This window comes from Zonotrichia leucophrys, chromosome 2 (assembly GCF_028769735.1).
Source record: "Zonotrichia leucophrys gambelii isolate GWCS_2022_RI chromosome 2, RI_Zleu_2.0, whole genome shotgun sequence".
Classification (NCBI taxonomy): Eukaryota; Metazoa; Chordata; class Aves; order Passeriformes; family Passerellidae; genus Zonotrichia; species Zonotrichia leucophrys.
In genome coordinates this window covers 139,989,726-140,015,576 of record NC_088171.1, presented here as the reverse complement: position 1 = coordinate 140,015,576, position 25,851 = coordinate 139,989,726, and the positions used below count along the sequence as shown (strand labels likewise).

At 40.6% G+C, this 25,851-nt stretch overlaps 1 protein-coding gene across 1 annotated transcript in view; it reads right to left on the bottom strand.

Annotated features, from left to right (window-relative positions):
- Positions 1-13,338, bottom strand: part of SYBU (syntabulin) — a 40,181-nt gene extending 26,843 nt beyond the window's left edge. The window contains exons 1-2 of the mRNA XM_064706597.1: positions 13,196-13,338; positions 12,831-13,017 (exon numbers count right to left, since the gene is read on the bottom strand). Of these exons, the coding sequence (XP_064562667.1) occupies positions 12,831-13,017; positions 13,196-13,222 (214 nt within the window). The 5' untranslated portion in view covers positions 13,223-13,338. The remainder of the gene's footprint in view (positions 1-12,830; positions 13,018-13,195) is intronic.
- Positions 13,339-25,851: the final 12,513 nt, after the last annotated feature.

The following is a 25,851-nucleotide window of genomic DNA, read 5'->3' as shown; positions in this document are numbered from 1 at the left end:
TCCCATATCTGAACAACAAGACAACAACCTACAGCCCACATGCACGAAGTCAGGAATTTCATGTAACTGGAATTAATACAGGTTCCTCAAAATTGTCTTTCATTTAAAAGCAACCATGATCATAGAACTCTTCCATTCTTGACAAGTGGCTGTGAGGTACCTGGTTTAGAAGAGAGTGGGTGATACACAGACGGCTTTTGTTTAAAGCTGAATTCCTCTGAGGGCACACCAGCACTCCAGGGCATCAACAAGCCACCCTGGGAACAGACCCAGGGTCCTGACCTCCAGGGATGCAAACACTCCAGCCCTTAACAACTGACTGCAAAGTAAGCAGTCTGAATTTAAATGAAATCCACATATCAAACTCCAACTTCATGTAATGACGTTCCATGTAATCTGGAGTAATTGCAGTTCCCCTAAAAGTCATGGTGGTTTAATTGATACACAACAAAATCAAACACACTACCCTGACTCTCCTGAGGACATCTAATTGTTCTTTCCCAGGACAAAATGAAAGCTGCCATCTGAATTATGCCATTGCACTCTTCTCCTGATGCATTATCTTTAGCTAACATGAAACCCAAAGAAGTACCTGCAACTGAGCCAAATAATTTGCATGACTGTTTTGCACTTACCTCTTCCACCCTGTTCATAATGTAGGTCAAGAGTCATTTTGTACTGAGCTTTGCATGGGCATATTGATTTAAAAGTCAGTGCATGACTGCATGTTTATGAGACAGAAGGGACACCCCATATCTAAGAACTTTCTGCCCACCTCCCCTCAGCAGGAAAGAACAGCTTTTGCTTTTTTAAATTATTGCTCCCTCAATAGAATAGAAAAACTTCTTTTGTGTGATACAGTCTTCCTTCATGCCTGGGCAGTTTTTCTATCCTCACTCATCTGTCCCAAGGTTGTGCTTCTCATTTTTCCATGTCCTGCCTTCAGTCCCAAGCAAGGTACCCACATCTGCCAACTGTCCAGAGCCAGCTGTGTGTATTAGGCTGCAGGAGCAGCCAGCAGCCTGAGGTGTTGCATCCCAGGCCTCTGCCAAGTGACAGGCATGATGCCAAGCCAAGGGGCAACCCAGCCTACTGCCAGAAACACCTCCCAGGGCACAAAGGGCAGTAACAGTGCAAAGCACCTCATCCAGTTTAATCATATTTAATTCTTTCAAATAATCCCAATCAAGCCAAAAGGCATATCTTTTTGCTGTCTCGTTGCTGCCTTCTGTAACTCAGAATTAGTTCCTAGCAAAATAGCAGGAAAGAGAGAACTGCTAATAAGCTGTTCAGCCTGTCCTTACATTCATCCTGACTAATTCAGGATTGCTGCCCACATGACTTTAGCTTACTTTTTATCCTTTCCATTACCACCGACATCACAATATAACTCAACACAAAGAAGAGAGAAGGTGGCAATTTCCTCCCAGATCAGCACCTGTTTATCTTTCTCTAACTCCAGTTTGGAGTCTCTTCTGCAGGCTGGGTGAATATTACCTGCAGGACAGTGGATCAGCACTACTTAATGAGCTCCTGAATTGCATTTAAGCAGCTGCTTCAGCTGTGTCCAAAGCATCCTCTCTTTAGAAGCACACAAACATTAATAATCAAGTATATTCAGAAATAAGTGACAGCTTGCACAGTTTGTTTTTAATTATGATCATTCCACTTAGATGTTTCTGTATGTGGCATTAGTTTCCAAACTTTCTGTTAGAACAAAAACCTCCTCAAAACAAAAAACCAGAACCCAAGCAAAGTCCCCTCCCAAAACCTTCCACCCAAACCCACAAGAAACTATTTACCTCATCTCTCTACCAATACAGTTACTGCAATACCTGCACAGGTTCTGCAGACCTCACAGATCTATTTTTTTATGGGAGAATTTATGTAGAAATAACATCCAAAACTATAGAGATGCAGCCTGGAAGAACCACAGGAGCTGATAAAACTTTACACAATGAAAAAATTAAACTACAGTGTTAAAAATTGGGGCACTAAAACCCTAAAACTAACCAAAACTAACTACAATTAGGAGAAAGGTAGCTAAAGAATACATACTAAAATAGCACAAAAATGTTTTATTTACCACCCCCCAACATTGCCTGTGATATCACACTGGTGACACTGTACCATCAGATTATGCCATATCTACATATCCTTGTTTTACTGTTAAGAACTTCAGCTTTCACTGCAACAGGGTATTTTTCAAAAGAGCCAATAAGCCTGGCACAAAGAAGAATAGCTCTTCTCTACTCATACCCCTTGTAACCTTTAGATACACCAATAATAATAATAACTAGGTGAGAAATCCCACTACAGCTACAGTAAATGAATTATTTTATTGTATTCCCTCTCGTTTGATAGTTTATTTTTTTAAGTAATGTAAAACTTCCAATCCTTCGACTACTATTATCCAGAAACATGAGCAAAATTATAAATTTTCCAGAACTAGGGCAAGCTGTAGAGAAAGCTTTTTCTGTGTCAGCCTTTTGAATAATCAAAATATTTGCTACCACAGAATGGAAGAGCTGCCTGTGAAACACTGGTGCTCACTGTCAAAGCAAGCAAAGCTCTGCTGTACACTCGGAGGATCCACCCAACCCACAGCTCACCCTCCTGGCACAAGGAAAAGTCCTGGTGAAGAGTGGGATGCTCTTCGGCTGCTTAGTGCCAGCCAATTGCCTGCCTGCCTTCATCTTTCCTGCTATTGAAACCTTAACAGGCCATTGATTTGTATTTAATACTGTGGGTGAACTCCCACAGGAGAGCAGCACACCTGCCTGTGGACCCTGGGGAGCTGATTCCCCTCCATCTCCAGACAGCCTGACCACCCTCCCTGCTCACTGCTGCAGCGGCCCCTCTGCTCCTCCCCTGAAGCAGAAGGTGACTGTGGCACGGTGTGTTCAGGGCTTCCCCCAGACCTGCAGGCTCCTCCTAAACCCTGCTGGAAACTCTGATGGAAGTAAAGACCTCCACCTGCCCAGAAATGGGCCAAGATAAGGAATCTCTCTCAATAAAGCTGGTAACGAGTAGATGAGCCCACAATGTGATTCACTTTCTGATACGATGTGCATATAGTTTCCAGCAAGGTCAGTTAAGGATTCAACCCTGTAACTCCACAGGCATTTTGCTCCAGTAAGGACTTCAGATCTTACACTCCTCAAGAGCAGAGGCAGATTTTATTTACCTTCTCAGGCACATCAGCACCAGGAAGACAAAAAAGACAAAGCTGGTAAACAGCCTGTACTTCTGATCTTGCCTGAATTTACTTGCACAAGAGGTAAAACCACATGAATTTATAACACACCATTTCCATTGCTTTCTTTCACAGTGTCTTTTTTTCCCACAGGGGCCTCCTAGGAGCATGCTGGGAGTAGACTTTTCCTTTGAACATCAGCTGGATTTCATCACTTGAAATTCTATGTCCAAGCCCTCTCCCAGATCAGACATGCCTGCCAAATTTCAAAGCCAAGCACAGGATAGTGTCTCCTCCAACAAACCATTAGGAAAGTTGCTCAGAGGACTCTTGACATTTGCATGCCCTGACTAACCTTTAAACAGTAAAATCAAAATATAAACAACAGTATTAAAGATAATAATACTCTGAACAATTGACAAAAATACTGTTCTTGTACACTTTTAGGCTATATGTTAAGATGTGATGATTTTCTCAGCACAGATATCTTACAAGGTTCACTAGAATATGCCTTAGAACCTTCTTTAAAAAAATACTGCCTTTCCCAAAAGGCTTCAAGAAGCTTTGAATATACAACCTCCTTATATAACACATGTAAATAATTAATGATGCCCTCACTGAGGAAGCACTGACTTCTTTTTACTTTCACTCCTAGCTGCCAGATCAAGTTAGTGTCACACTGTGACACTGAATGGTCCAGTTCCTGCCTGATCCCTATTTCACTGTTCAACATTTGCCTCCTAAGAGTCCCCTGACCAGTGTTCAGGCTGTACATAGTCTGAATTTCCACCAGGAAATGTGGATTCTGGAACTGAACATGTAGCTCTAATGAAATCTGAATATTCAGTGTACCAAGACAAAAGCAATTTCCTGGCTTGTACCTGATGGTTATGTTTGCATTCTGCAGGATCTGTTAGTCTGGGTAGCCACAGCTCTGCCAGGAAGGTGCACTGCAAGCTGGCTATTGGCGGTGAGGGTACCACAAAGGGTAATTTTTCAGGGTAATCTCCCAGTCTGCTTCCCTGCCTCATCTGGTTTAGCCCTCACTTTTTGAACTGTTTTGGTCTTCTCTCCATGGCTAGCCTTGTAGCACAGGGGTGTTTATGCAATTATGGAAGTTGCTGACAGACCCAAAGGGAATACAGCACCTGCCTTCCCCCTGTAAGTCTCCTTCTTATTAAACAGAGAGAAAGAGGCTCCTCTGGAGGGTGAGTCAAGAAGGACAGCCCCATTCAGACTAAGCCATCCCAGTACTCTGAGTCACTGCCCACAGGGTCACAGCTCTTGCCAAGCACCAACACAGTCACTGCTCTGACCTGGGCAGCTGAACCAGGGAGTGCAAGGGCTCAGTGCCAGGCAGGGAAAACAGCTAATGGGAGAGTCACAGTGTCACTCTGGAACAACTGGGAAACACAGTAAAAGCAGCAGAGTATGAAATTAGTAGTACACATAGAAAGGCAGACGTAGGACCATATTCACATTCACACCAGCAGGGCATCAACAGGCATAAATCCTACCTCATACCTCTGGAGACACCCTCACCTTTCCAGCAACCACTGAGGGAGCACAGCCTAAGGTAAGAAGTGGGAATATTCTCCTCAGCTCCTGAATGTACTAAAACCTTTCATTTTTACAGAGGCCATTCCAGTATGTGATTGTATGTACTCTGTAAGTTTAATAATTTGCTAGTAGCAATTTGTTGCTTACAAAATCACACAGACTTTAGAAAAATGTATTTATTGACTTCACTAGAGTCCTAAAAACGCTATTAGCTTTGGTCCTTCTGATCAATTTAAAAGTAATTTCTTAGCTATTTTGAAGATCTGTTTGGTATTTAAGAAGATGTCTCAGAATATGACACACTTGTGAGGCAAGTCTCTTATCAAAAGTGAAACATAGTAAAGCAGAGCAGAAGCACAAGGACAGCTACAGCAGTGTCAGGAAAAGACAGGAGGCCTACTTATGCAAAATCCTGCCATGCAAATAATTTCCACATTTAATCTCAGTGTCTCTGCAGGCAAAACTCGAATTAACTATGCTCCATTTTGCTTGTGAATAAAGGCTGGCTAGCAGCTCCACCACTCCCTGAGGTCACCTACAGAGGCTGTGCAAACTCCTGTCCTTGAAGGGTTTCTAGACTCCAACAAATACATGGCTGCTGGGATGTGCTGGGAACAGTCTGGCTTCCAAAAACAGGCTGGATGAAATGATCTCTACAGGTCCCTAGAATCTACATGCTTTTCTTTTTGTCAGATATTCCACATCTGGAAAACACCCTGGTATTCACAGTCCATCTTTCAAGCGAGAACTTTTGACTGTAATGTTCTAGTTATAAAATCTAACCCAGTAAAATCACAACTAAACATCTTCAACTGCTTGCTGAGGATCATCAATGCACAGGCAACTTTCACACCTGTTGCTCACCAGCCCCTTTGAGCTGGCTTCTGTCACACCCACAGGCTGCCCACTAACTGCTGAAAATTCAGTATGAGAGCTGCTCACTGAATTTGGAAAGAGGCCCTCTCTGTCAGTCACAGCATGGCAGGAATGCTGACAGGCTGAGATTGGAAGTATAAAAGAAGAGAGAGGAAGGTGAAAAAAGATGGACTGACCTGCTCCTAAGCTTGGGCATCTTTTGCAATGCTGGATTTCACATAAACATGTCTTTAAAGCAATCTGCTCTTGATGTCTGAGCTGTGCAATAGTTAAGTCATACTGAAGTAGCTAATTTTAATTTATTTTGGCAGCAAATCTACTAATGTTCCTTCTACTTGAACATTTCACTAACAAACAGAACTGACATGAGCTCTCTCAAAACATATGAAAGAGGACTATGTAATTGTGGTTTACTGGCTTTGTCATTACATTTATAGCCCTGCTAATAGTGTATTACAGAAAAGAAGCATAAGGGCTTACTAGTAAAAATATCAATAAAAATAGTACTGTTACTAGGAGAGCTGTGGTCAGGAATAGCACAGCTGAGTTTCATTATCACATCACAGAAAACATCTGGATAAGGGGTTTAAGGTGATAAAGGACTGAAAAATCTACTTGAAAATTTTATAGAATTTTTTAAACTAAATGTAAGGACAGGAAAGAATCTAAAGAAAAGACAAAGAAGAGTCTTTTCTATTTGATATGGGTTTAAGCAATTTAGTAGATCTCATTAATCTTTCTGAGGACAACAGCTGGAAGTGGAATCACTGTTGCTACCTCTGGTGGGAAAGCATTGACTAAATCCAGTGTAAGAAATACTATGCATTTATTATTAACATTAAGTGAAATACATATGTATATATAGGTGGGTTTCTGTGGGGTTTTGTGTGGTTTATTCCATTATGCAAAAAAGAAAGAAACTAGAAATATTCTTTCCAGTTTTGAAGGCACCATTTTGAGAAATAAAAATTTTCAATAGACCACAAAGAATTTTGTACCTATTCCTCAAATGGTGCAACATGTTATACTCTTTGGTCTCATATAGCTCTGCCTCCACAGCTAACAGCATAAAACTGTGACCCTCACAGCTTCAACATCACCTCATAAGGTTGCTTTGCTTACCTTCTCATGGAAGGAAATATATATTCTATCCATTGTTGTTTTATGCATATTTTTATTTTCTCTTTTAACTGTCCTCAAGCCCAGAGTGGCACTGCACATGGTGAGCAGCACCATAGTATCTAGTCACATACACTTCAAAGCACTGTTTGAAAATTTCATGGGTATGTACTAATCCTATAAATGTAGGGCTAAAATATGTAATGTTGAATTTCTCTGAAAACATCAAGATTCTCTTTAACAAAAAGTAAATTGGAGACTTCTGATTCAAGTTTCCTTCCTGCTACAAGTTGTGATTTTCTTCAGAGAGCATGACAATATTCAACTTAACAGAAAGTTGCATGAAAAGCACTGTAAAAAAAAAGTATTGGATTATGCATTTGTGGTGAAGAAAATACCAGATAGTGTTTAGAATTCAGCCCATAGTACACAACAATCTACCACTAAAAGGGCAGTAGAAAGGCTGAAGTGTAGTAGAAAGGGTGACTGTTCTCAGGACACCATGCACAATGTTCCAGGGAGAATGGGAACTGTCCTACTGACCTCAGGAGGCTCTGGGTTGGGTTTTAAAGGTTCACAGTACTGACAGACACATAAAAAGGTAACAAAAAACATCCAAAAGGTCAAATATTTTGGCTTCCAGATGTTGTTGTGTGGCAAAAAGAACAAAAGGACTGTTACTTAGTCGGGTTAAAAAATACTGAAGTTGAAGGGGAAGTAGGGAAAGGTCAAAAACTGGGGAACAAGCAGACTTGCTCTTTAGTACCTAGGCACTGTTCTTATTTCCAGGTTTGGAACAGATCTGTGCCACAGAGACAGAACTGGTGGATAATAATATGGACCAATAATAAATTATTGCATGTAAGGTGGTCCAGCAGGAAATTCTCTAGGGAAGCAGCAGTGAGAAAAGGAAGCATGTCACCAGTGCCACTCTCATGAAAAAAGGCCATATATGTATTTTTGAAAACAGATTCTGTTTCAATGTTTTTGTAAATTAATATCACAGTCATCACTGAACTGCCTTACAAAGTGCTGCAAAGCAAGTGCTAGAAAAGTCCTCCAGAAAGTCTGAAAAAAAACCAAAATGACTGTGGGAAAGCATAGCAAAAAGGACTGCAAGAAAGAGAATCTAACTTTCAGTATCACATTCTTGAGAACTTTTAAGCATGTTTATGTGAATCAGTAACTTAGAGAAAAAAATCAACCAGTAAGGAACTATTTTAATTTTTTTTTTCTTATAAAAAGAAACAAGAAGAATGAGAGAGCTCACTGTTTCCATAGTAATACATATATACAGCATATATACAAACAAATACATATATACATATACATATTTGTTTGCATACATCTATACAAACAAATAATAGGAGCAATTACTTTCAGTAATTTGAACTGTCTGGCCTCAATTTGTTGACTTGTTAAAATACAAAAAAAATTATTTTCTGTATCTATTTCTATTTAGGAATATATATTTCAGTACACATACTTATTTTGTGTAGTCTCCAAGGCTGCTGCTTTATAATGCAATGTGCTTCAATGCTCTTAACAGAGAAATTATTTACTGGAGTGCAAGAAGGTACAGCTTTTTTCTTCAGTAAGGGCTGTTCAACCTCTTTTTCTTGTCTGTGGCAAGCAAAATGGGTTGTGCATTCACTTGGACTTAATAAGCCTGCCTAAAGCCTACATGCTTTTTTGGACACAAACTGTGAACTCAGCCCCAGCATCCACCAATAGCTGGGCCAACTGGCAAATAATCTCTGAGATCAAAGGCACAGGAGCAAGTGAGCAAGGAATGGCAACATTGAGATTCCTACTGCAGCACCCACACCCCAGGCTTACAGTGCAGCCGCTGTACATGTGTACATTTATTGTGCCACACATGCAAAGGACAAGATTGAAATAAAATCTCAACCCCAGAAAAGAGCAAGTTATGAAGCAGAGATTGAATTTGAGTAAGTGTTGAACCGGATCTTGAAATTTTAAAGAAAAAGCAAGAACAAAGCTTCAATTCCTATTTTTGAAGACTGCGTTGGAGTGAGTCACAGTCAGTGATGTACAGAGATGCTGGTTTTCAATAGCACTATTCAGTCTAATTAAAAAGGTGATTTACAGGTAAGCCCAAGAAAAGAGGAACTATTTGCTACAGCTATAAACCAAGTCCTCTGGCTCAAAATTTCTTTTGCTAAACTAATTATTAAATATACAAGAGCTTCGTGGAAACCTACATCATGGTTACCAAAGCTTCATTGCATTTCCTGATGAAATTCTGGCAGTTGGCATCCTAGAAAAGGCTGAAAAAGGATTTGGGCAGTGTTGTAAAGGTACCATGGAACAAGTCATCTTTATACAGAGAAATTTAAAAGCTGAGTTGTTAAAAAACCAAAAGAAGAAAAGAAATTATATCCCAGACTAAATTCCTTTTTAAAAGAAAAGCTGAATACATTTACTGAGCTTTGCATAGGCTGACTTCAAACCAAGGACTCCAAAACCAAGGACAGTGTTCCGCCCAAAGTATCATATTTCTTACAAAGCAACCACTAACTGGAATGACCAAAGGGCCCAGCAACTGCTCCTCCATGGATCCCTCAGCAGGAGGCTTGTTTGAGATGCTCTGGATCACATTCTCTGCACAACTCACAAGGTAAGTGCACAAAGCCACCTGAAAGCCAAGTGCAACTCAGGAGAGAAACACGCTTGACACGGGCAAATGCTCAGTGGCAGGTGAGCCACACAAAGCTGCTGGGAAAGTGTTCTTCCATCCTTTGACACTGTATGAGTTCTGTGGCTAACGTCTGAGCCAAAGGAGAGAAGTGCTCCCATATCAAATGACAACCAACACCCCAGATGCTCTAAGGTTTTAAGAAAGGGTTGTGCATGGTGAACTCAGAGACAAAAGCTCAGCATGCTTACACAACATCCAGACAGCATCCACATTCACTTGGCAGAAACAAAGAATATTAAAAACACATATAAAAGCATATTAAAATTTTGTCAGGAATATTCCAGATATCACTAACACTCTCACTGTGTTCACATGGACTTAGAAAGCAAAACTGACATAAAGTCAACTGCAAATAATTGACCAACATGTCCAAGTGAAGCTTTGATTCACTCAAACAAGACAAAGAGGGAGCTGATCATGCAAATTTAAACCAATCACAGCCAGAACTAACAACTTCTTCAAAAGAAACTAAGCATTACAAAAGCTGTCTCTTTTCTGTTGCCAAGAGATATTTTTTGCTGTTACCACCATGCCTGCAGCACTGCCATGGTTCCCAAAACCAACATTATTAATACCTACAAGATTTACCCTAATTTAAAATGAAGGAACTCCAAGCCTTCACTTAGGCACTGAGACCAGTGTAAGCACAAATGGAAAATGGACAAGATCAGAAGCTCTAGGGAATGAAGCAAAAAATATGGATTTCCCCTAATAGATTAGGGGAAAACAGTAATTTCTGTTGGGCTAAAAAGAAATCTGTGCATCATTACTTGGTGTCAATAATAATGGAAGAAAGGTAGAGAACAATCTGACAAAAGAAGGGTAAAGAGGAAATGAATCATTCCAGGAATCAATTCATACTATGCACTGCTTATCAAAAAAATTTTGGGGCTTAACGCTCAAAAGAAATTACAAAAGAGACATGTATCCAAATGCTCACAAGCTTTCTCATACTGCTACATTAGTGTTCCCATATGCTCTCATCTTCTAAATGTACTACCTGCTAATTTTAAATAACCTTTTTTGCACATGCTACTTCTAAATTAAGAAGCACCAGGAGAGGCAGGTTAGGGCTGTGGCCCCTCCACTCACCTCTCCACACATCTGTTCACCATCCCCTCCCCAGAAACAGGAATTAGCAGCCACCTGCTGCCCCTGGGGGATTTCACTCTAAATCAGACAAATGCTGATAAAGAAGGATCATAAGTGGAAGACAGGAAAGAGATGTCAAAGAATGAGGAAATCAAGTCAGTGACTGTTGCCATACCTGCATCCCAGTGAGAAATCCATCAAACCTAGCAACAACTGAACCAGGGTCTAGGATGGAGGACAGTGCCTTGGCTGATCCATGGCTGTGTAAGGTCTGAAGACTCAGAGCAGCAAACCACGTAGAATGAACCTGTATGGGTGCTGCAGGCAGATCTAGGAACACACAGTGCTTATGTGGAGAAAAAAATCAAACTAAATCATTGCAGTATGCGCGAAATACTAAAATATGAATAAAATAAATAAAAGAGATGAGTGGTTGTGCTTAAGGTGCCAGTTAAGAGACCAGCACTGCACACTGCAATACCTCTGTGAAAGGTGCCTTAAAACTGTCAAGCCATGAGATCTGACACACCCAGAATAAAAAAAAATGTGCTGCTGGGACTCAAGACAGCCTATACAGTGCAGTGGGACAGCAAGGGAATATGACAGTGACAGCTACTTGTTGAGTAGATCTGAAGAGCAGGGTACAAATGCAGAAGATGAAAAAAATGTCAGTGATCAAGATGAAAGGCTTGTCAACTCAGAACGAAAAAAATTAGGATGAAAAGCAGCCATTTGGGAGAGATCATAAAAATAACATTTTTCTAGAAAGCTTCGAAAGATTTTATTTCTTTGGAATACGCAAACTCAAGCAGGTAAGGTGGAGGGATTAAAAAGGCATGGGAAAAAGACTCCAGCATTCTTCCAATCCTATGATGTTTGTTTAACGCTCTGCATTGTTCATTAAACAATAACCAAATAGATCATTCCACTGAGCCTGAATTGCAAAATCTGGCAGAGCTAGACTCAAACATGGATATTGTGTTTCTCATCTAAGAAAACTTTTACACTGTGTTCAATACACTGCTTCTCATGAAAGGAGTTAAAAAAGTAATAACAGTAATCTAATCCACTGTAGTGAAGACCAAGATAAATAACAGCATTACTGTCTATTCCCAGGAACACCTCTGATAATTGAAAATACTTTATAAACTAAAAAAAAGAAAGCTTGAGAAGTTGCTGTGGTCCTAACTATTGCAAAAAGACTTCTTATAATTCAGATTTTTAAATACAGAATCACAGAATCATAGAAACATTTAGGTTGTAAAGAACTCTAAAGTCATTGAGTCCAACCACTAACCTAGCACTTCCAATTCCACCACTGAAATTGTTATGCTTTCCAAAAAACTGACTATTAAAAACAAATTTCTCCACACCAAAAATACCTTTTGAATTACCACAGGCATACAGAGTCCAAGGCATTCATGATGTGACCCTCAATTTTTTTATTCGTGAAGATTAATGTCATTTACAGTGAAGAGTTTCACTGCATTAAAAAATTACTCACCACTAGTAGGCATCTGAGTCTTTCACTGCCAGTTGAGGCATTTAAATTGTGCTAAACTCTACACAGGGCAAATATTCAACATAAAAAAATCTGGTTTTGAGTTGCCCCTTATGTGATATTTTGAAAAGCAAGTGACATTTTTTTGGTCTACAGTTGGAGAGGAATAATTTCTGATCAAGCACGCATCCATTGCCCTCTGTGTAGAGAAGCCATCATGCCCAGCTCATATCTGGTAACACACTCATCAGTAGAAGTCTGAATTCTGAAATAAACAAAACTTATTTCAATATGACAGGGAAGACTTCACCTACATATTCTGTTCCAGTTCATGGAGATCACTGTCAAAAAACCACAAGGAATTGCAATCTGATAGCAACTCCCCTGTTTTACCGACTTTTGATTTAAGGGCTTTTCAAAATGCCTTAATACCACACTGCAGTCGTTAAGGCAAATATTTCTCTTTAAAGCAACGCTTCTGCCGCAATGAAACCGCCAACTTTTTTAGCAGTGGATAGCAGAACTCGGAATGGAAACATCTGGTGTCGCTTACAGTCACATATGAAAAGAACAGATACTAGATTTCCCTGGAAAAATCAATGGTTGCCCCTTTTCATCGGTAAAACGGGCTGCTCATGCGGGCTCGATGGGAGCCCGGCTCACAGATGCTGCGGCGGGGATGGCAGCGAAGCCTCGGGAGTGGCCGTGCGGGGCACACCGCGCTCCCCTGAGACCCCGAGGCTGGGGGGATCTCTCTGCGGTACCTGAGCAGAAGCTGTTGCTGCTGATAGTCCTGCCGGAGCCCGCGGACGAGCTGGGCGGGTTGAACTCCCGGCTTTCCTCTTCCGAAAAGGGCGATTCGGAAGCGGGAGATACCTTCTGCTGCGGCCGAAGGACCAAGCGGGGGATGCGGCTGCGGGACACCTCCTTTTCCAGCTGCGTCCTCTGCTCCTGCTCGGGAAGGGACACCCCGTCAGGAACCTCTCGGATGCGCCCTCCTCTTTCCATCATCGAGGCAGGGGCAGGCAAATCCCGGCCCCTCCGCCCCCCCAGGGCGGGGGCAGGACGCGATTTGCCTGCCCCTGCTTCTGCTCGCTCCCCGCCGCGCCGTCCATCCCCGGCTCCTCACCTTGCCGCTCTCCCGCAGAGGCCCCATCGCTCCTCAGTCGCGGCGCAGCCCGGAACAGGCACCTGGCATGGGCGAGAGGGATGCGCTGAGCGGGGCTGCGCTGCCGCTGCCGCTGCGGCGCTGGGGGTGGCGCTGCCCGGCCCGGCCCGGCCCCGCCGCCGCTCCCCGCCCCGGCACGTGGTGCCGCCGCAGCGCCCGCGCCCGCCCGCCCGCTCCCGGCCGCGGGCAGGTGCGGGGCTGGGCTGGGCCGGGGGAGCGGGGCCGGGCCGGGGCAGGTGCGGGGCTGGGCCGCCCCTCGGCACCGCTGCCAGGCAGCCCCCGCCGTCCCACCGGGCTTGCCGGGCCCTGGCCGCGAAGGGCGAGAGGGACGCGGGCATGGCAGACTTGGGCAGAGGGCAGATCGTGTCGGCACAGATACGGTGGGTGTATGGCCGCACACTTAGCAAAATGCACTGACAGACTTCTCTGCTTGTCAGTCATAGAATCATAGAGAGTTAAGCGTTTGGGAGGGACCCTAAATATTATCTAGTCCTGTTCTCCCCGGCCATGGGCAGGGACACTTCCCACTAGACCAGGTTGCTCAAGCCCTTATCCAAGCTGGTTTTGAAGACTGCCACTGCCGGGGCATCCACAATTTCCCTGAGCAACCTGTCCCAGTGTCTCACCACCCTCACCGTAAAGAATTTCTTCGTATTATTTTTCAGTAACAGTTTATGGAACATGTAGAGAGACAAAAGCTTACTTGATTCTGACATAAAAACGTACTTGATTCTCAGATGATACATTGCAATATATTTAATTATAGCATTTTCTCTCTTACCGTTCGTCGTGGTAATTGTTGTTGACCCTGCTATTGATTAATGCACATGTGGTAACCTTGTTAATCTGCTCTCTAGAGAGTATCTATTTAAAAAAACAAGCATTAGCAGGACTACATTCTGGGCTATAAGCATATGCTCACAATGGGTGAAAAGGACTGCTTTTCCCCAAGAAAGATGATGAAACTCTCAATATGAAACTCACCTGATGTTCCATGTATATGTCTGCTTATGGGACCTAATGAGCTTGCAGAATTTGTGCTTTCAGCAATCATAATTTTGGGCAAAGATTCCCTTTACATTCATGCTTCCTGCTGTTCTGGTTTCAGCTGAGATCTGGTTAATTTTCCCATGACACCTATGAAGGGCCCCAGTTTTTCATTTGAACTTCTGTTTGCTATTAGACCATAAATATTAAATACTGTCTCAAAAACAATTAAGAGCAAATGTGCCTTTAATGTGTAGTGCAGAGAGCATAGCATCAGTAACAGGAAAGGTGATGCATTCATCTAGACCTCAGAGAGGAAAGAGGACACTGGTAAGTACTGACACACTGATTGTTGTATATCCAAAGAGTCATAATTACTAATTTATTAACCTGGCATCAGAATTAGATCCATTACTTATGTAGAGCTCCAAGCTATGCTTTGCCAAAAAGATGATACCATCCTTCCCTGGCAGTGACAACACATCTATAATTCAGAGATGTGAGGTAGTTACGGCTGAAAAAAACGCCTAAAATTCCTGTAATAAAAATTCTATGTTTATAAGATATCTTCTAAGTACTGGCACCTACCTTCCTGCCACAAAAGATCAGGAAGAATTCTGGACCTTTCCCTACTGCTCCAATACTGTTTCCATGGAAAATTGCAAATCGCATATTTTAATCACCCGAATTTGCTGTTCTGTTCAGTAGAGATCAGGGCACCTGAGACCATGGGCTTCTCCTGAGACCACAGGCACCCGTGGCATGTGTGGGGTGGAAATTTCCCACGTACATTTGCAAAGCTGCTGTAGCAGTAGTAAGAGTAAGAAGAAGCTGTGCAGCAGCACTGCCATTGCCATAGTAACTCAGCTCCAGAGCTGCTGCTGCTGCTTCAATTCTCGGAGCCTGTTTTATCTTTTTCATTTCAAGCTCAAATTTTTGCCTTGCTAAGAAACAAGATATAAGAAGTGAAGTCTGCAGGCTGCCTTAGGATTCATAATGGGATGCAATTGCTTTTGATCTTCTCTCCTCTTGGCATAGAGATTTATTGCCTTATCATAAATCATAAAACAATCATTAACCTTCAAGCAAACATTTTTTTCCCCCTTACAGTCATGTATATCTTATAAATATTGAGGAATTAAGTCACTTTTCAGTAATTGATGAATTAATTAACTTTTAAGTCACTTATTAAAATATTTTTAACTTGCACTAGTTAATCATCAATACTGGGAGAAACACATATTTGATATGAACATGTGAACTCTTACTCCTCTCATGTCTTTTACAAACTGCCAAGATCTCTGACAAACTGCATGACCTATAAAACTAATTTCATAACCAGTGTGTAACTGAAGAAATCTGTGTTTGTTGGAAAGAAAAAATGTTATGCATTCATAAGGGCCTCAGAAAACCTACAGAACACAGTGGCTTCTTAGCCTTTCCTTGCTTTACTCCCCCCTGAAAAATAGCAGCTCTCCAGGAAGCTGCAGAGGGCTGCAGATTCAGCAGAAGCTCTTGGAGCTGCCAGGGGAAGCTGGGCGCTGCGCCAGGCCCTGGGCTTAGACCTTATGTGCTCCTGAGTGGGGAACAAGGTACATGAAGCAGTTTTTATTCCAGGCTTTTCTACCAAGTCCTTCATTCTGGTAGAGTGCTCTTCCAGAGGTAAGTTGTGGGGGAGAGAAGATGTGGTGAAATACAGGGGATCACAGAGTACGTTTTGCTGCTGCCCCTGAATTTTCTCAGTGGGAAGGGGAATGGGATTCTAATTCAACAGAGTTTTGCTGGCCAGCAGTTAGCTGTGTCTATCAGCACAGGCCCAAGGAACTCATTGCATTGGCACTTCCACTTCTGAACTGCTGAGAAAAAAGCTTCACCTGATGTACTTGCAAAGCTTTCTGTGAAATTTGTTTTTCTAAGTTTATTTGTTCCATCTGATGGCATATTGTTTTGCAACATCCACAAATGCTATTTTTCAGTTTGCTTTCTTGCAGTGCAGTAGTTTTGCTCATGAGCTGCCAGAACAACAGCAGGAAAGCGGTACAGTAAAAGTCTCAATATCTTAATTAAGTGCCCAGATACCTGAGTTCAGAATTGGGCACTTCAGAAGAATAAGCAGAAACCATAAGATACTCAGGAGAGAATTGCCTAGAGCTCAGCAGTATGTACAAGAGTACCTTTGCACCATTCCACACAAGTGGTTTATTCATGCCGCCAGCAGAGACCAAGTCTCAACTGCAGCCTTCTCTGTGGCATAGCCTTTAATGTTTCTTTCTGTTTCCATGAATTTTCCTTTTCTGTGTTGTAGCTCAGCTTCAGCAAGAAGGCTTCAACTCCTCGCTTTTCTTTTGACCAGTCCTTCAGAATGGAAGCAAGCAGGACTTGCAGGAAGTCAGAGACAGCAGTCATCCCAGGTGGCAAAAGGAGTGGAACTTTTTTGGTTTTGTTTTTGTTGGTGGTTGTTTGGGTTTTTTTTAGTGTGTGTAATAATTAAAATAATTAAAAGGCTGACCAAGGATTCCTGTGTGATGTGAATTCTTACTCAACAGTCATCTCATGCACCTTTGCTATTTCTATGTTGTCACCATTTTGTAGTTTCATATACTTGGAAAATTTGGCTTTGTGGAGAAATGAATGCTTCCTCACTTGGATTATCACACAAAGAATGCTGGTCCAAAACCAGGCTGGCTCATTTCTCAGATCAGGACTCTTTCAAATTTTTGCAATACTATAAGTACATGTGGACATTTGGGATGGAAACCAAAGACACATTTTGTGATCTTAAATTCATTAGGGTTAGATGGCTTTCTTGCAAAGTTATTTTGAATTGGTGAATTTTGGTGCCTAAATCTCTCTAGATTCAATTTCATGGGTCTGAGTTTTTCTTTTTCTTTTGGCACTGGGCTTTCTCAGGTTGACAAAGTGCAGGCAATACCTGTACTGGCCATAGGCCATGTTTTGGTTTTGAATTACATCACCCTCTGAGGTCAGTGATGAATGAGGCAGAGGGCAGAGCTGGGCCCTGTAATCCTAACACTATATGATTTCATTAATGCAGGCACATAGCTGATAATGCTTCTGTTGGTGACTTAGAAAGCATCTCTACTTTGCCAGCTGAGACAAGTTTGCTTATCAAATGTGTCGATCCTGTTTTTCTGTTCAGATGGGCTGTATAATATCAGCAGATCTCACTCAAATGCTTCACAAATGCTAAAAAGGAAACCAGCTGGAGCTAACCATTTTCATAGCAATTGTTTGCATTAGAGGCCAGCAGAGAATTACCTGGAAAAATTCTTTCATCTTCTTTCAGAAATACTAGAAAATGAGAGAAAGATGAGAAGACTATGAATATTATTATAAGACAAGGAAAACAGAAAAGGGGAAGGATTGCTTCACATTGGTCTTGAGCAAAATAATGGAATAATTAATTTGGGACTCTGACAACACAAAGCATGGGCTAAAAATATTAAATTATTAGATATTAAATATTATAGTAACAGGTATCAGGACATCTTTATAGGAAGTATGTCTTATAAGAAAGGCTCATTGGAGTGAATAGTGACATTTTAAAACTTACAGCCAAATTCAAAGAAAAAACATCTGGGATAAATAATAAAGCTCTGCCAACAGCAGGGGAAACTGTTTTGGAAAGTAAATTTGAGAAAATTACTTTGAGCCCTTAGTAGCCAATATCTCAATATGAGTTCTTAGACTTAGACTGTGGTTAAGAGAGCTAATGCAGAAGAAGTGGAATATTTGGCTGAAATAGGGGAGGGATCTTGCCTGTGTACACAGTGTAAGATGTCTGCTGGAACAGTGTGTTCAGTGCTATTGGGAAAGAGTTCAAGGGAAATACTACTTACTGCAAGAGATTTATTTAATCTGACTTCTGATAAGAGTTGTGTGATCTTTTTGTATTAGTTAGATCTCTGTCAGTTCTGCTCAGTGAAATGCAAGCCAGAACGCAACCTAAAGCACTGTGCACCCTCAGATGTTTGTGAAGCAGCCTGTATATGTAGAAGGGACTTGGGCTGGCTTGTCTCACTTCAGGCATCTGAAGTTACTGTGTGAAATTATGAGCTCTAGAGAGGCAGAGGCATGGCAGGCAGGCACATCTCTGCCTGTGCCCACACTGGAGATGGCGGTGCAGGGAGGGATCTGTGGCTAGCAGCTGTCTGGATTTAAGCTTCTCTCCCCAGGGGTCCCAGAGCTCTGCCAAAACTCATGACTCAGCTCTGCATCCAAACAGTTTGGTAAATATGTGAAATTTGGGTTAAAGTGCAGATTTAATCTGCTTTTGAAATAGTGTAAAGCCATTAAAAAAATCTATCTAGAAATTATTATGATTACTTACTGTAACAGGCACTCCCACCAAAGTCTGTTAGTTTGTAGATGTGTGGTCTAAATGGCACAGAAATATTCTGTGTTTTAGACATCAGCCTTGCCTGAGCTATAACAGAACAAATCTGTATTGATCTATAGGTCAAATTTTTTCTAATTCATACAATGGTTGTACATAGCAGGACAACCTGACATTATTTTGATAATCTCTGAGAAGATTACTGCATGGTCCATTGTAAAAGATTAGGAATGGCCTTATTATGATTCCTAAAATCCAGCCATCTAAGCTCAATAATGATATCCTTCTGCAACATATGGATTTTTTATATAATGAAAATTCTATACAGATTTGCAATAGAGCTTGAGATGCAGCTGTAGTGAGGTCCTGAAAAAGATGATGGTGTGCAGCTATTTCTGGTAGATGAGTCCTGGTGTAATCTTCAACCTTAATTGGTTTAGGCTTTGGTATGATATTGCTGAAACCTGAATACTCAGAGGAAACAGTGGTTTCCACATAATGGCTTTTACCTCATTTTGAAAGCTTTTCTTCTCGGGGACAAGTGCTCACTTTTATCTTGGCTCAGTAGTATCAGCCAAGCATTATTGAAGCTGGAGGATACAGACATGGTGGATCTGAGAGATACTTTTTATATTAAGTCAGAATAAGTGAGGAAGTAAGTAGTGGTGGTATTCAGCAGTTAATTATTTCTGAGTGCTGCATCTCTTAGAGTTATCAAGGAAATTATTTTAGTATCTTGCTTTATTTTCTTCAGTACCTTCATAATGTATGAAATTATGAGATATAGAGAGGATTATAGTATATAGCACTTGCATCATAGAGTGGAGAGAAAAAGCATTTGATTGGGAATCTGAAGTCCTGCTTGGGTATTTTTAGTTCTGGAAACAAGTGTTATTTGTAAAAGGATTTTTATGACCCCAAAACAGGTGTCTGAGAAGTGTCTGCTCATTTAACTTGCAGACCTAACTGGATTTCCATGTTCTGATGAGTAAAAATTTCATTTCTGACCTACTTTTATTCTGTTTTTAATGTGCAGGTAGAGAAGAGTCTGATTTTGAATCCTCTTCACTGTGGGAAAGGCAAAGGATGCAGTGAAATATGGATATCAGAAAGTTTCCCATGAATTGAAGTACATTCTTGCAGAGCTCTTAAGGTGAGCTCAAAATTAGTTGAAGACATTTAATATGTTTAAAAGTATGAACTCTCACTGACCTGGTGTCTAACATGGTTCTTAAGAGCTCTCTCCTTTGAATCAAAGTAACACCTTGCCAATTACCACATGCTTCTGCCAAAATGTAATGATTGGAACCAGGACAAATTTCATCAGTCTATAAAAACACTCACCAAGGAAGGAAAGGCAAAATGAGATACCATGATAGTGCAGAAGGAGATGGCATCTAGAATGCCCCAGGGGCTCCTCTGTATGAGCCAGAGAGCCCTGCATGTGCTGTAGCCAGGTGAGATGTGATGCACTCTGCAATCACTTCTGAGCCCCTGGGAGGCAAACACAAGGCAATGGGGGAAGGATGTCAAGGGTGCACATGGGATCTGAGGCACTGCTGCTCAAATAATGATGTGATTTCCCATGTTCCATAAATGAAGCACGAATCCATTTCAACTGCAGCTGAAGTAAGAAAACCAGCATAAACTGTACATAATTGTCAATGTCAGTAGCTGTCCAGCTTCAGGGAAGAGCAGAAACTGGATTAGCAGAGTGTTGTAATTTGAGCTCTGGACAACTAAATTGAATTTACCATATTTCAAAGGCAACAGCAGAAGAATGGTCAAAGAAGCTTTTTACCTTGGTCCTTTTAAATGGCAAAAATATGAACAATACTTCCCCCCTCCCAACACCACCAAGTAGACTAAAAAGTCTTGCAAAGTCTTTTATCTTCTTATTAAGCATTCTGTTAGTCATTGTGGGGTTGCTTTAAAAACAAGATTTGGGATATGTCTGAAGTTTTCAGTACTGAGGTTCAGTATTGAACCAGTAGGAATTTATGTGTATGTATTCATCTGTAAACTAGTTCATGAAAACTTGAATAGCTCAGAAGAAGAGCCAGAAATATGGGGGGTTTATTTATTCAACTGATGTTACAGTATTTATAATTTGATCTTATTCTTAAAGCCTGGTCTTGCTTCTATCAACCTCACATGTTGATGCATTATATAAGCCAAGGAGCATAACACAGTTACTGTCCTCCTCCTGCTGCCGTTCCTTTCTGTCTTCACTGACGTTCTTGGTTAGACACTTACCCAGCAGTGTTGTCCACAAAGGCATTCTGAGAATGTTTGAAGGTGGAATTGTGAACAGGGACAAGGTCTTTTTATCTATTTTTCCAGTATCTATTTCACGACATGCTACTTCATATAAAAAATGGATGGTAATATTAATATGAATAAATGGTTAAGCTTAATGACTTCAACACCAGAAAGATTGTTGGTATACCAGTTGGGCCACAAATTCTTAAAGCATCAAATAGAATGATTATTAAATGGATTCAAAATCACTGTAAGGGTTTTGGAGCCACATGTTTGTAGTTCACAAACTACACTAACCTGTGTACGGTTCCTGACAGGTAATTTCTGCTTGATAACATCCACCCACATAACATATGAATAACGTGTGTTGTTACCATCCTGTCATTCCCTTTCAATAAGATAAGCCTGGCATCTGGGACATTTGAAAGGCAAATGCCGCACCCTTTTTTTTTTTTTTTTAATTTAGGCATCTACTTTAGACAATGGCAATATCACATTTCCCACAATTGTCAATAAATAACAGTGAGACTGCTTTGATTCAAAGTCTTGTGAAGTTTCTGAGAACATTGAATACATGAAGGGAATAAATAAGAATGCAATGCCTCACTTTAAAGAAAAGATGTTTGTGGGGCTGCTGTAGATTTTTAATGTCTATAAATGTCAAGAAGAAGAAATGAGAATTTTAATCTTAATTTTGCCTCTGTTTTGATAATTTTATTTAGATTCTAAGTTTGTAATTTTATTTCATTTTTCTCTAAAAGAGGACAAGATAAGCATGAAAATATTTCCTACTGATAAGGAATTGTTGACTGTGTCAAGTATGCTGTTGATTTATAGTGTGGTTATTGAGCTGAAAGAACTGAATGCAGTCTGAGCCTTGAATTATGGGTGAGTGCAAGAGTACATCAACCCCCCTTGCCTATTTACTGGGACTCAGCTGTGTTTTGCAGGCAGTGCCCTTCTCTCCAGAGAGGCCCTTGGCTGCAGTGGGTGAGGTGGCAGAGCTCCTGCTGAGATGTGTGTTGGCTCTCTCCATGTTGTTCCAAACTGGCTGGAGGCGCCCAGCCAGTAATCCCCAGCTGCACATGTCTGACACCCAGTCCCTCGGCTCCATTTAATTGCTAATTGCAACAAATGCCTCCCAGAATTTGAGAGCAGGGGCATCTGTGTGAGTGTAGGGACAGGAAGGGATCGTGCCAGAGCTGATTTCATACCCCATTCCCCTGGGAGCTGCCCTGGGTACTGTGCCACCTGGCACCAATGGATTTCAGCACGCCCTGCTGCAGCACAAACAGTGTTGGGCAAACTTTAGTTCAGGAAAGAAAAGGGATTGGGCTCAAATATTTCTGAAATATGATTCATATCCACAGTCCTTGTATACTCATAATTACCAGCACAGCTGAAAGGTTATGTCCTGCCCTGTAGTTTCTACCAAAATAAGGCCTAAGCTTTGAAATCACCTACTGAGGAATTGCTGCTGATACTAAGAGGGACCTGAATTAATGCAGTCATTGAACACTCATTGATGATAGGAATTTCAGAAGATTCCAAATCCTTGTTAGTAAAAATATATGTTATTAAAAATTGCCTATTCTACATATTAGTTTTCCTGTTTTCCTTGTACTTTGTTCTCTTAATCTAGTCAAGTGGTCAGTGGGCCTTTTAAATGATTTGCGGGGAGTAACCAATGCAGATTCAGACTTCCAAAAGTGTTAATTTTTCTCTTGATTAGTGTATAGAATGTATTAAAGTATTGTAAATGGTGGATTCCTTTTATTATTCCATACATCTCTGATTTTTCTTATAATTTTAATTTTAATATAGATATTTTATAAATCATTATGAGAGACTATCATGATTGTCAGCTGTGGGTTTCAATTGAGTTTAAGCAGTCAAGAGCGCCCACTCAACCCACTCAGAACATTAGTTTTGAGTTTTCATGGAAGGCAGATTTAACCCACATCAACACACAATGCCACAAATGCAGGACTTTGATGCAAGGAGGATTGAAGTTCTGCTCATGGCAAGTCTGTAGGACCATTATTAAAATTGTATTACTGTTGTAAGTAACTTAAAATCTTCATAAACAATATTTAAAAAGACACTATTACTTTTTATGGTATCAGTAGAGTTAAAAGAAACATACTTTGAGCCTGGACTCAAGAGAGAACTTGTGACAAAATGAAATATAGCCTGCTGAAACCTACTGTAAGCAAATACCACAAGCTGTGCCAAACAATTATGTTAGTTTCACATTAAAAGTAATACCAAATGGAAAGAGAGGGTTTACAAATTCATGTCATCACTGTTTTTAAGTAGTACACCCACGAATAAGGCTAGCAATCATCTGGCAAAAAAGGCCATTAAACCATAAACTGTTTATATAAATATCCCAGACAGAAATGAGTTTTAAAGCCTTGTTTTTTAATAAGGAAGAAATGGATTTGAGTATCAGAACTGCTTTCTAATACTATTTAGGAATATTAGAAACACTGTTGTTATTTAAGAATTTAGTTTTCATTACAGTTTAAGTACGGGTTGGCTCCTCTGATCCTGTATACATACAGACTAATTTTTTACTTTTCATTGTGAGAAGTTATTGTGTAATATCTGCTCTTTGCAACAAAGCTGCAAATAGGGGATTAGCATGCAGTTCATGCCTGGTACATGGCAACACTTTTGAGTTTATAAATGGGTTTTGGTGGACACCACCGAAGTGGTGAGATTATATCTACTTAAAAGATCAGGTGAGGGGCTCATGTCAAACCCAACAATTTGTGGTGTTTTCCTGTCCAAAGATACCCAGATTTGTCTGCTGCTGATTGGTGTGGGATCTCCTGCTCCTGCTTCAGGGACATGATGCAAATTCTCATCAGATACTCCAATGCTTTTGCAAACAGTCTGTATCTGTGGCCTGACCTTGACCTCCGGAGGAACTCCCTTCTCCACTGCAGCAGATGGAACTGGATGTGGCTGGAGAATACAGGATTTCATAATGAGGGGGCATTTTGTCTCTAGAGGTTGCCAGAACATGCTAACAATTTTGATTTCAGAGCTGAGTTCAACTTTTTTTTTTTTTAAAGAATCCCTTATTTTTGCCGACTGGAATCTTCACAAATAGGTTTAGCAATGCCTCAACAGAAATACAGATACTTCTAGGTTTTATATCTATATTTTTCAAAAGTTTTTATGTTGGTTTATTTGTTGTTCTGGATATGTATTGGAAGGCACCTTTCCCTTAGACCTCACAAAACTTCTTTTCACAGTCTATCACGAATCAAAATTATCTACATATCACTAGTCTTACATAGTCTAATCTCACCAAAATGACTGTACTGGGCTATATTTTTTGTTTCATTTGGCAAATCATTCAGTACATTTTCAGGGTTCCCTAATTCATCTTCTCCCATGTACTGTACAATTTTTCCTTCCATCTTCTCTGTAATTCAATGTCTAAGAAATAATAGTTCAGAAGTCTGAAGTTTGTTTTAATCTGAGATAAAAACATTAAGGGATTTCAGAAGTTAGTGGATTTTTTGCTTTGTAAGGTGGAAAAATTCACTGACAGGCCCTAATAACGTTGACAGGCAACTAATAACATCAGCAGAGATGATGTTACTTCTTCCTGCTTCAATTAGAAGCTCATGTTCTGTAGACATAGGGAGAGCAATTACATCTCTTACTGGTTTTTGTATAGTGTCACAAATGCTGTTCATACTCATGGCTTTCTCACAGTTCTTAGATGATGGGATGCTTTTTCTAATTTTTCTTAGTGATCACTTACTTGCTTTTATTGAAGACATTGTGGGTTTTCTCCAGCTTCTTGTTAGAAGCCACTATTCAGTCCCAAATAGGACTAGAAAAAAAAAAATATGAACAGTATGAAGTCATACTTGGAATTGTTCCCACTCAGAAAATGCTTTTAGATTAAGAGTGCAACCTCACTCAATATTTAAAATAGTGGCAATACTAAATAAACCTGAATTTTGTCCTACGGAGTGAAGAAGTTAAATGGTACCTTACTCCTCAGAGTAATTAGGAAGTTTGCATGGAAGTTGGTTTAGTGTTTCAAATAGCAGAATTTTTTTATCATCATCCAGCAAGTTCTGGATCTTGGCAAATATAATTTTAATAATTATAAATGCATTTTAAATGTTCTAAGTGGTAAAATGACATTTTATTCTATTGCTTCTATGGGAGTGTTGGAGCAGCTTGAGAGAAGCCTTGATTCTGCCGAGGCCATGGTGTGCATGTGCCTCCCCCAGGCTGTGTGGAGGCTCAGGCGTGTGCTTATCTGGTGACTCTCAGAGTTTTTGTTGCTGAATGTAACAAATCATGTTCGTTCCAATCATCAGTCTGTATGTGGTTTGGTTTTCTCCTCTGTTGAATATATAAAATATTAAATGTGTTCTCTAGATGGTAACACATATTATTCTAGGAGTAAGAATTTCAACTACACCTATGTTGATTCTGGTCTATACATGCCTAACTTGCTCTTAGAAGTCTCCAGCAACGGTTTCCATAATATCCCCAACTACATTGCTGTTCCACTCTTAGTTATCTTTACTTGATGTTGGAACTTTCTGTGCTAAAGTGTTAAAGTCATTACTCGTCCTGTCCTCCACAGCCAGGAAGAACAGAGTGTGCTGCTTTTAGCAACTTTTTATGCACATCAATATTGCCCCCTGCTTATCTCAGTTCCTCCTTATTCTGTTCAGCGCATGATTCCTTCATTTATTTTCATTTATTCTGTTTAAAACAATCATTGTATTATACTCAGATGATATAACTTGTTAGGGTTATTATAAATTCTAACCATTCTTTAAAGCTCTGACAGTCCTATTCAGCTTGCAGTTGTCGGCACATTAACAATGTGATCCTTATTTCATTATGCAGGCCACTAATGGAACTGTGCCAGACCCAGGATGCATCCCTGAGGACCCTTCTGAAATACATGTTGCCCTTTTTTACAATGAACCATTGATAATGGTACTCCTGGTATTATTTTGTA